This window comes from Entelurus aequoreus, linkage group LG01, assembly GCF_033978785.1.
Source record: "Entelurus aequoreus isolate RoL-2023_Sb linkage group LG01, RoL_Eaeq_v1.1, whole genome shotgun sequence".
NCBI classification, from domain to species: Eukaryota; Metazoa; Chordata; class Actinopteri; order Syngnathiformes; family Syngnathidae; genus Entelurus; species Entelurus aequoreus.
This window is the reverse complement of record NC_084731.1, coordinates 33597947-33610081: the sequence shown is the minus strand read 5'-3', so window position 1 is coordinate 33610081 and position 12135 is coordinate 33597947. Positions and strand designations below refer to the sequence as shown.

The window sequence follows — 12135 nt, the reverse complement described above, 5'->3', positions numbered from 1 at the left end:
TTATGGCAATAAACTGCATTTCTTAATAGTTTAAGTATCATTAGCAAGTAGGATGAGTCTCAACAAACAAAAAGAGAAACCCAGGAGCAAGCATGCTAATAGCTAAGATAGCCGCTAAGCTAGCTTGAAACAACAGAAGAAATAAGTTCTTAGTAAACTTTAAGAAGTGTAGATTGAACTGCGGTACAGCAGAAAGTAAGCAGCTTTTAACAGGAAATTAGCAAGTGGATTAAAACGAGTCGAAGGAGTGGATAATGTAACAACAACTGTTAGTATGTCGGCATTGTCATCCAATTTATGGATGGATCTAATCATAAATAGGTGGTGTCAACATCTAGGGTAGTATCACTAAATAATCGATACTAGAGTGGTTAAATCGATATTTTTATTTTCGTTTTTGTTCATGTGTATACATTCAGGTAATAAGTCTCTGGACACAGACAGAGTTTTAGGGCAAAAAGGATTTAAAAGAGTAACAGTAGTTTTTGATTTTGTTTAGTTATGGTGTACTATTGCCTTTGTTTTGCTCAAACAATTGTATGTATTAAAATATAATAGGAACTACTTTAAATGTTGTGCTGATATTGTTAAACTGTTAGTAGCACTAATCATAAATACATTTTATAAATGACTGTTAATACATAGGACCCGTGGCCGAATTGGTACTTTCCAGTCTTACTCATGGATGATAAGTATCATAATTGGCAGTACCACTATGATGGCCAACATTAAAATACAGTAGCATAGTTGGCCTAAGTATTCATTCAAATGTTCATGTTTATTTAACAAGTACATTAAATATTTTGGGCTCTGTGACATCACCGTAGTACGAACAGTAACACTGCATTTGAATCACTTCTCTAGATTGTCAAGTAAGTTTGATCAGCTTCTCTGCGCTTTGCCAGAACTGACCCAAGCAGGGGCCCTATCCGAGGACCTCACTCTCTAATAACTATCCAATCTCTGCCATGTTAGTAGTGTTTTAGCCTTCTTAAGGTGGAAAACATCGCCAATGAGATTTGTTTAATTGTGACCTTACATGAGAGCATACACAACGTTTTACCCATAGTCGCCTGATCGTCGACAATAGCTAAAGTCTGATTTGACTATGACAGTTCTTATTTGTGGAAAGCCCACTTTTTATGAGATGAGAATGTAACAAGGGATCGTTGGAAAATCACTAAAGTGTTGTGTTTAATGACTTCATACCTGTCTTTCCATCTATAGGAATGTTCTTGGCCGACATGATCGAGAAGTACTTTGTGTCGCCTACGCTGTTCAGGGTGATCCGACTGGCTCGTATCGGACGAATCCTTCGCCTCATCAAAGGCGCAAAAGGCATCAGAACCCTGCTCTTTGCCCTGATGATGTCACTCCCAGCCTTGTTCAACATCGGCCTGCTGCTTTTCCTGGTCATGTTCATTTTCTCCATCTTCGGCATGTCCAACTTCGGCTACGTGAAACACGGGGCGGGAATCGACGACATGTACAACTTTGAGACTTTTGGCAACAGCATGATCATTTTGTTTATGATCACCACGTCAGCTGGCTGGGACGGCCTGCTGCTGCCCATCCTCAACTACCCGCCGGACTGCGACGCCAAGTTCGAGCAAGCCGGCACTCCTTCCACAGGAAACTGTGGCAATCCCTCTGTTGGCATCTTCTTCTTCGTCATGTACATCATCATTTCTTTCCTCATCGTGGTCAACATGTACATTGCCATCATCCTGGAGAACTTCAGCGTGGCTACGGAGGAGAGCGCCGACCCGCTCAGCGAGGATGACTTTGAGACTTTCTATGAGATTTGGGAAAAGTTTGACCCCGCTGCCTCCCAGTTCATCACCTACGCCAAGCTTTCTGACTTTGCAGATGCACTGGAACACCCGCTGCGAGTCCCCAAGCCCAACACCATTGAACTCATCGCTATGGACATGCCTATGGTGAGCGGAGACCGCATCCACTGCCTGGACATTCTTTTTGCCTTCACCAAGCGTGTGCTGGGGGACAGCGGCGAGTTGGACATGTTGAGGCAGCAAATGGAGGAGCGTTTTGTGGCGGCCAATCCCTCCAAGGTCTCTTACGAGCCAATTACCACCACTCTGAGGCGCAAGCAGGAGGATGTGTCGGCCAGAATCATCCAACGGGCCTACCGCTTCTACCTGGCGAGGCGAGGCTTCGTTTGCAAGCGCAAGCCGATTAATGACAGAGTGGAGAATGGCGGGAACAATCAGGAACAGGAAAAGGAGGCCACGCCCTCCACCGCCTCCCTGCCGTCGTACGACAGCGTCACCAAGCCTGACAAGGAGAAGGAGGACGACAACGAGGGCAAGGGGGGGAGGAATGAGAGAGGAAGAAACCAAAAAGACGTCAGGGAATCCAAATGTTAGGGGTCGGGGGCGGGATAAGTAATAATCACCGCTATTAACACCACAAATTATAACTTCTAGCAAAGCGCGAGGGAACTCACACCCGCACGGATGTACAGATTATTTCATTTGCAAGTCAGAAAAGATTCAGTGATTTTGTTTTCTCGGCCTTTGGTGGGAAGTTCTGTTGACGGCGTAAAGACTCCTCTCATAGTCAGCTGTGACATCATTGTATCGAGATGGTCCACAGGTGGCGGCGAGGAGCTCCACACAAGCAGAGCGACAGGAACTCATGGATTCCTATGGAAGACAGCGTTACGGGTGGAAGAACTAAGGAATGATGCTCTTAGAGGAGCCAAAGAGTTCATCTGTGTCAGTACGGAAGTGTGTTGGAGAGCTAAATGACTAACTAGGGATGAGTGAAAGACAAACGATGGAGAGCAACGGAAGCATTTTTTTGTTTTATCAAAGCTATGAATTGTCGACGTGAGCAGCAAAAATGCAATATCAAAAGAACACTATTTAGCATTTTGCCCATGCCATCCAACGCCCATTATGTATACCCATTATTGGTTTGATTTGAAAACATGGGCTTTCATACCAATTTGTTCAGGGTCTGTTTATTACGGGGGTGAACTCAGGCCAAGGGCTTACTTACATTTACTCAGAACGATTTCCAAAACAAATACATAGGTTATTGTGCTTGTTCAATGCATAGAAATGATTTGCATGATGGCATGTTTTTGACCAGAACTCTTGCATGAACTTTTCATCGTCCACAAGACACTAACACTGCAGTGGCGTCATACGAGGGTCGGCCTTCCGAAGCGGAAATAACTTGTCTCATCACTCCACGCACTACAATTGTTGCCTCCTATAAACAGACGAATGGAACATGTTGGTATATTTGAAGAAAAAAACAACCCGCCACTGTAAGTGGATTGCAGTTGCAATCTGAATATTTATTTGCTGCTCTATAAGATGATGATGATGAAGGACGTGATGTCAGAATATCAGAAGCTTCTATTTAACGTTTCTATGCACCGATGTAATGCACCATTTGCTTTTAGCTCTGTGTGATTATTTAAACGCGGTTTTACAAGTATAGCCGTTTGATTGCAGATGCTTTTCCTTTTCCATAAGAGTTGAGAGGAGTTGTGTTGCTCTATTTTAAGCGTGCGTGTGTGTATTTATTCTCCTTTTATATTTTTATAAACCTCATTTAAGCTGGTTGGATTGGTGAACAAGAAAGGCAAAGGAGTGTGTGGAGAAGCCAAAGAGATCTGCCTTGTTGTGCTTCATGGGTTTGTGACTAAGTGTCCATTTTTTTGTTGCTCTCAGAGACCCTAAAATTGTATGCAATGCTTGAAAAAAAAGGCCCCCTTTTTCTCAGGAGATACTATACTCGTTGAGCTCTACTACACAATGTAAGTGAACGTGAAAGACACTTTTATTCAACTTTTCCACCTTTCTGTTTAATGCCATAATGATGACGACTGGCAATGATCTCTAGAAGTATCTCACGGAAATTATTTTGGGTGGGGGTGAGGTCTAGATTCAGTTCTACTAATGTCAGTCAAACAGTGATTCCCAACATTTGTACTATTCAATACCAATGTTCTCTCCACTTCCCCTCCACACCGCAAACACCAAATAACAAACTGGATGCATCTCGAGGCAGTGATGTCACTTCCTGCCTATAAATAGATAACCTGCCTGTGTGTTTTCAAGTGCCGCACACCGGTCCATTTGCTGCATGAGAGCTCCAAAGTCAGTGTGCGTGTTGACCAAATAAAACCATGAATGATCGAGCAGAAAAGCTACGTACTGTATGTATTGAAAAAAAATTATGAAAAAAAACAATAACAAAAGAATAGTATTCCATCATGTAGAGCGGGTTCCTTTGGAAAGAAAAAAGCTAGAGCTAAAAATGACCTTTCTACAAACGTTGTGTAATGTTTTACGTTGACGGCATGTGTAGTTTTTTGAAAATACTGGATTACGTCAAAAATTACAGCTATTATTCTTACAATAAAAAAAAATAAGCATAAAAAGAATGGCTTCCAGTTTACGCCCCTGTCACACTTGTTAGACTAGACTTTTGTTGCCACTTTCCACCAAAAAAAAGGGAAATATGGGAAAATAATCATGACAGCCAATACTTTCATATAGAGAGCATATTATCATATCAGTGTTTCCCATACCTTCATTTATTTGTGGCGGGCTGCCACAAATAAATTTGCCGCTATCTGTTCAGCGTTGCTAGTCAACGCTTTGTAACGCACTGTTCTGCCAGAGAATAAGAAGACGAAGCAGGACGGATCAGTGCTACCAATTTAAGGTTAAAGTACCACTAATAGTCACACACACACTAGGTGTGGTGAAATTACCCTCTGCATTTGACCCATCCCCTTGTTCCACCCCCTGGGAGGTGAGGGAAGCAGTGAACAGCAGCGGTGGCCGCGCTCAGGAATCATTTGGGTGATTAAACCCCCAATTCCAACCCTTGATGCTGAGTGCCAAGCAGGGAGGTAATGGGTAGCGAGTAATCAGACCGCTATAAATAATGTGACAAGCATGTATTGCTCTTCTCAACAAGGGACCCTACCCCATCTAAAAGCATACACAGGTTTTGTTTTTAAATTCTGTAAAAAAATAAAAAAATACATAAAAAAAAGCAAAGTTCACGGGTAGTTTAAAACAAATTTGTTTTGATTTCCATGTGTTACGCATTCTTCGACAACTGTGTCATTATGTCATCCGCCCCTCGGCCCCCCACACAGTCCTGTGGGAAACACTGTATATATAAAAAATATTTATACATGCATATATATATATATATATATATATATATATATATATATATATATATATATATATATATATATATATATATATATAATTACCACATAAATACAAATATATGATTAGAACAATGTCAGTAATACATCTATCCTGTCCACTTTCACCACGATTGATCATGCAGCTTTCTTTGAGTGTATGCATCATCAATAACCACAGCCGACCTGGCACCCAGAGGTGCACCCGATGGTGCCAGCGTATAATGCATGGGAGCCTGCCTTGGTGAGAGGATTGCACTAACCAGCATACCCTTTTGTACACCCCATGTTTATTTGTGAACTCACACACACACACTCACACACACACACTCACACACACACACACACTGCAAAGCTGGTTTCAAGTATGCCCCTCACTTGTCTTGTCAGTGTTTGCTCGTCAACTTTTCGCCCCCCTTCACTATGATCTGTGTAAAAGACATTTAAGGCTCGTCAACTTTCCGCCCCCTCCACTATGATCTGTGTAAAAGACGTTAAGGGTTTTCGAAGTCTAAGCTGTCTCTGTGTTTGTTTCCGGTGCAATATCTCCAAACGGCACGTGCCTTTTTTAGCTTCCTATTTAGTCTCTCAGTACAGTCAGCGAGGCGGCGGGGGAATCCAAAACAGAGCACGATAGTAGCAATGTATTGAGTCCAAATGAACTTGTATACTGGAAACTCACCACTTAGATTAGATTGTCTGGACTAACATTGTAATACAAGTGCTCCCTCTTTCTCTCTCTCGGTTTTGCAAACAGAACAGCTTCTGTTTTTGCAGTCGTTTCGAAATGTTGGTTTACCTTTCAGTTCACGAGGCCATTGTTTTTGTTTTTTGTTGTAGCATGACTGAGATATGTTTGTTTACTTTGCTGGCTGGCTGGCCTGGGGGTGTCGGGGTGGGGGGAGGGGTCGGGGGTGTTTGGGGGGGGGTTAGGGCAACAACTTTTGAATGTCATTTTCTTGTTTGCCGCTAATGCAGTTGGAGAGAGGAGCGTGTTGCACAACCACGAGACAATTCAGCGAGAATCAGTGAAAGAATGTCTTCATTTGAGCACGAATCTATTTCCAAACAATAAAGCAGCCTTCCAGTTAGACTAATGGCTGGTGTCGTTTTTTGGGTTACTGTTTTTTTTTGTGCAGCTGCATCTCAATCAATTAAAACAGGGTGCAAAAGGCCTTTGGCATCAGATGTTCAATAATAGGCCTTGAGGATGTCCAGTTTGGGTTGATCCTTATTTCGTCCATTGAGAGCAAAATGTATCTTCTGCATTTAAGTCAGCATCTTGGTTCGTGAACCATCCCTGGTGGCATTGTGGGGTGGGGGAAGTGTCTTGCCCAAGGGCTCGGCAGCAGTGACTATATGGAGTAAGGAAGATTCCAATTAGGAGCCTTCCAGTTAGGACTATTAGGAAGTTTTTACATTTAATTAGATGAGTTGGCGTCTTGTCCGGGGTGCACACTGCCTTCCGTCGGAGTGCAGCTCATGGGATAGGCTCCAGCCCCCTAGGACTCCGAAAGGGTTAAGCAGTAGAACAAGAATGAATAGACAGTGCAAAAACTGTAGTTTACAATATTGATCTATTTATTTTGTCAATTTTCCCACTCATTAGCCGTAATCATCAAAATGACAAAAATATTTCACTTTTTTAAATTGAACCAGACAAAAACAAGTTTTCAAAGATAGGCTATTCTAATTTGTTGCGATGCACCTGTACGTCACTTCCTGTCCACCATCATTTCTCCAGTGTCTCTCTCATTGGCTGCAGGTGTGTCGTCCACTTTGCACTAATAAACACCTGTCTCAAATCGATTAATATACTCAGTTTATCATTCATAGGGATCCTATTGTCCTGCTGTCACCTGGGTGTTATTTGCACTAAAACAGTAGCCATACAAACTCTGTAAAGGTCCGAAAATAAGTCCCATGCGGATGTGTGTGACTTGAACGCATCACCTATGAAGCGTGGTTGCCGTTTGACTGTCACGTGAGTCACGTGACGCAGCAATCAGGATGTGACTTCCCCAAAATGTCCGTGTGTCTGGTAAGCCAGCTCATGTCTAAAGCTTATTTTTCGCCATTAAAAGTAATTTAACAGTTATAATGATTTAATATGGTGTCAAATATTGCCTTTGCTATATTTTTTGGAATTGATACAAACAAGCTGGGAAAATGTCGGACTTTTAGCTTGTACTGTAAATGTTTATTGAAAGCCGGACGTGACGTATTTGTCACACTAACTAGCACAAAGGTTTGCCATTTAGCAGATTTTACTGTTTGAATCATTTTGAATGAATACAGTATATGTTCTTTGGTTCATTTCATGAGCACATGAAAGTGTCAAGTTGAGTTATTTGCAAATAAGGAATACATTTACCATCAACGCCCAACATAACATACAGTCGTGGTCAAAAGTTTACATACACTTGTAAAGAACATAATGTCATGGCTGTCTTGAGTTTCCAATAACTTCTACAACTCTTATTTTTTTGTGATAGAGTGATTGGAGCACATACTTGTTGGTCACAAAAAACATTCATGAAGTTTGGTTCTTTTATGAATTTATTATGGGTCTACTGAAAATGTGAACAAATCTGCTGGGTCAAAAGTATACATACAGCAATGTTAAAGGCCTACTGAATCCCACTACTACCGACCACGCAGTCTGATAGTTTATATATCAATGATGAAATCTTAACATTGCAACACATACCAATACGGCCGGGTTAGATTAATAAAGTGCAATTTTAAATTTCCCGCGAAATATTCTGCTGAAAACGTCTCGGTATGATGACGTTTGCGCGTGACGTCACGGATTGTGCGGACATATTGGGACACCATTGTGGCCATCTATTAAGTCGTCTGTTTTCATCGCAAAATTCCACAGTATTCTGGACATCTGTGTTGGTGAATCTTTTGCAATTTGTTTAATGAACAATGAAGACAGCAAAGAAAAAAGCTGTAGGTGGGATCGGTGTATTAGCGGCTGGCTGCAGCAACACAAACAGGAGGACTTTGAGTTGGATAGCAGACGCGCTACCGTGAGTATGCAGCTTTGGCTTCCAAACATTTGATCGCTTGCCCGTACGTGCGTGCCGCTATGTGCATGTCACGTACGTAACTTTAGGGAAATATATGTGCTGTATGAACTTTACGGAGGTGAACGGTACTTTGGGCTGTGGGATTGAGTGTGTTGTGCGGGTGTTTGAGTTGTATTGGTGGGTTATATGGACGGGAGGTGTTTGTTATGCGGATTAATTTGTGGCATATTAAATATAAGCCTGGTTGTGTTGTGGCTAATAGAGTATATATATGTCTTGTGTTTATTTACTGTTTTAGTCATTCCCAGCTGAATATCAGGTCCCACCCGCCTCTCACAGCATCTTCCCTATCTGAATCGCTTCCACTACCCTCTAATCCTTCACTCTCACTTTCCTCATCCACGAATCTTTCATCCTCGCTCAAATTAATGGGGTAATCGTCGCTTTCTCTGTCCGAATCGCTCTCGCTGCTGGTGGCCATAATTGTAAACAATGTGCAGATATGAGGCGCTCCACAACCTGTGACGTCACGCTACTTCCGGTCCAGGCAGGGCTTTTTTATCAGCGACCAAAAGTTGCGAACTTTATCGTCGATGTTCTCTACTAAATCCTTTCAGCAAAAATATGGCAATATCGCGAAATGATCAAGTATGACACATAGAATGGATCTGCTATCCCTGTTTAAATGAGAAAATTTCATTTCAGTAGGCCTTTAACATTTTCAGTAGACCCATAATAAATTCATAAAAGAACCAAACTTCATGAATGTTTTTTGTGACGTTTTTTTTAAACTTGATTGATTGATTGATTGATTTAAACTTTTATTAGTAGATTGCACAGTACAGTATATATTCCGTACAATTGACCACTAAATGGTAACACCCGAATAAGTGTTTCAACTTGTTTAAGTCGGGGTCCACGTTAATCAATTCATGGTATATGCTCCAATCACTCTATCACACAAAAATAAGAGCTGTAGAAAGCATTGGAAACTCAAGACAGCCATGACAATATGTTCTTTACAAGTGTATGTAAACTTTTGATCGTGACTGTATATGTAACGTCAAACATTTGACATGAATTAGTAGTATTTTAGAAAAGAAAACTAGAATGTGTTGTACATGTCCCACTTGGTCCGTGGTATATTCATCATAATTTGACTTTTAATACAAATAATGGGTAAAGATGATTGTACATTAGACAATGACAAAAATCATCAAGGTATTATTTTGAATGTGATAGAAGACTGAATGTTCTAAACTATTTTATGCCGGTGTTGTTTTAAGCCAAAAAATACTGCAAAGACTGGTTTTCTATTAGACATTTTTAGTCAATGGGAACAAATGTGTCGGTTTTTGCTTTTTTAAGATTAATTCAGAAACCAAACTGACAACCCATTGCGTGTAACAAACTAGTTAATCATTCTGCGGAATTAAAGAATCCCACCCATTAGTGACAAGCTCTGTACTTTTTACGACTGCAAAGTGAGCCACTATGGGGGCCGAAGAAATTTTGGTAAAGAGGGTGAGAAACACTACTGAATTCATATATCAAGAAAGAACTTGTAGTAACCTTTGAAGGTGGCGTCCACGTGAGGTGACCCCTCTTTGCTCATCACACCTTTACCAAGTCTTCAATAAAGGTAAAAGAGATCTTAAATGGGCATTCGTCATTATGTTCTATAAAATGTGTCTTGCATCAATATTTGTCGGTGTCTGGAACAGATTAATTGGATGTACATTACTTCATATAAGTAAATATGCTTCAGTATTGTTTATTCAGTCTTTGTGGCAACTTTTTGTATGGAAACTGAGGTATGACTGTCGGTACCACTGTAATTGTTGACTCAGCGCCCCTCCCTATTTTTTTCCTTTTCTGATAAGTGGGAGATATATTGACAATTTTCCTGATTTCCAGAAGAGGATTTGTTGATATTCTACTGTGCAACATCCTTATATCAGCCCTCTTTTAGACAATTCAAATAGAATCTTAAACAATAACAGTGCCCCCACCACTGAAATGGCTAAATGGTTGTGTGTGTGTGTGTGTGTGTGTGTGTGTGTGTGTGTGTGTGTGTGTGTGTGTGTGTGTGTGTGTGTGTGTGTGTGTGTGTGTGTGTGTGTGTGTGTGTGTGTGTGTGTGTGTGTGTGTGTGTGTGCGTGCGTATATGCGCGCGCGCGCGAGCATGGGGAGGTGCAGAGCTAGGCCGAGGCAGCACTGCAGTGCAGATGTATGAATGCAGGGGCCTGGGCTGAATCAGCAGCCTCCACTGTACTGTGCTCCTTTAACTCCCTTCCTCCCACAGTGAGCCAGTGAGCTGATGATGCTGCAAGAAGATGACAAATAAAAGACATGAAGGAGGCAAGCACGCACACAAACCTTGACTGTTGCTATGGACACATCCATCCTTCAGCCTGCATTCCTGCACCTCTTTACATGAGTGTAGTGCAGTTTGCTGCTAATGGACACAGATGAACAGGGGGTGAGGGGTGGGGGTTGAGTGTGTAAGGGAGCAAAGATGGATGTCTCCAAAATATCAATACATATTTTCACTGCTCAAGTATCTGGATGAGGTCATGTTTTTGTCGTTCATGCTTCTACTTTGTGGGTCTGTTTCAGCAAGAGGAAGAAGAGCGGGAGAAGATAAACAATTTATTTTACATCTCCGCAAGGTAATGTTCCATAACACCGTTCATCAAGCTCTCATTCTTTGATGATGTCATCGTTTATATGCTGGGTTTTTACTAACTTTTGGATGTATTCTGTTTTTAACACATTCTATGAGGGTCTGAACAGTCTTCTAGCTCTATAGTGCCCTCTAGTGGCGTTTTGATGCAAATACACTGGGTGCTTCATTAGGTACACAAACCAGTGACGCCTACAGCCAATATAACAATGTTCAGCTTGAAATGCAATTATTTAACACTGGATTATCCTAGTTTGATGCAGAGCACTTCTACCTCACTGTAAAAACACACGTTTGTTTTTTGTAGTGGTGTTTAAAACATTTAAATTCAAAGCATTTAAATTTTACAACCACTATAAAAATAGTAATAATTATAATGCTATGAGAGAAAATAACACTATGTATGTATATATATATATACATACATACAATGTATGTAAGTATGTATCAAATTAAATCAAACTTTATTTATAAAGCACTTTTTCATTCATAAAAGAGATGCAACGCAAAGTGCTTTACAAACTTAAAAACAATACCCCCCCACACACACATGCATGCACACAAATACCAAACACACCCACCCACACATACACACATATGCACATATATAAACAAATAAATGCATGGCTGAGTACAGAGAAGACATGTGGGCACTATCACAGGAGCCATCTGCACCAGGGGGTCATCAGACCATGGCCACCAGCTGGCTGACAAAGCACCCTCACAGCACGGCCGATAACCCCTGATGAAGATGGCTCCCTCTGAAGAACGCTGGAAAGTAAAAATAATAAAACCTGTAAAGTAGTAAGAACTATGAGTAGACATAAAGGATAAAATACAAGTAAGACAAATTAAGATTGAAATAAAAAAAATAAGAATACATAATATAATAAATAAATAGACCTAAATAAAATATTGCATAACTAATAAGATGTAAAGTACAAATAACTTCAATAAAATAATAAATATTAGGTAAAAGCCACTTCAAAAAGGTGGGTCTTAAGCCTGCTCTTAAAAACAGGAACATCCTCCGCAGCCCTGAGGTCCTCCAGCAAGCTCTTCCATAGACGGGGGCCATAATGATGGAAAAATGCCATCCCGTGACTTTGTGTCCTGACTTTTGGAATAATTAGGAGATGAGTGCTGGAGGATCTCAGGGCCCCAGGGTATAAGGAAATCTGAAATATAACAAGGCCCAATACCAT

General features: G+C 41.0%; 1 protein-coding gene and 1 long non-coding RNA gene across 6 annotated transcripts in view; both read left to right on the top strand.

Annotated features, from left to right (window-relative positions):
- Window positions 1-3749, top strand: part of LOC133650850 (sodium channel protein type 8 subunit alpha-like) — a 121728-nt gene extending 117979 nt beyond the window's left edge. For all 5 annotated transcript variants that reach the window (XM_062048560.1, XM_062048593.1, XM_062048585.1 and 2 more), the window contains one exon: window positions 1228-3749. In XM_062048560.1, the coding sequence (XP_061904544.1) occupies window positions 1228-2387 (1160 nt within the window). In that variant the 3' untranslated portion in view covers window positions 2388-3749. The remainder of the gene's footprint in view (window positions 1-1227) is intronic.
- Window positions 3750-10861: 7112 nt separating this feature from the next.
- Window positions 10862-12135, top strand: part of LOC133650847 (uncharacterized) — an 83315-nt gene continuing 82041 nt past the window's right edge. The window contains exon 1 of the long non-coding RNA XR_009826322.1: window positions 10862-10916. This is a non-coding gene — a long non-coding RNA (uncharacterized LOC133650847). The remainder of the gene's footprint in view (window positions 10917-12135) is intronic.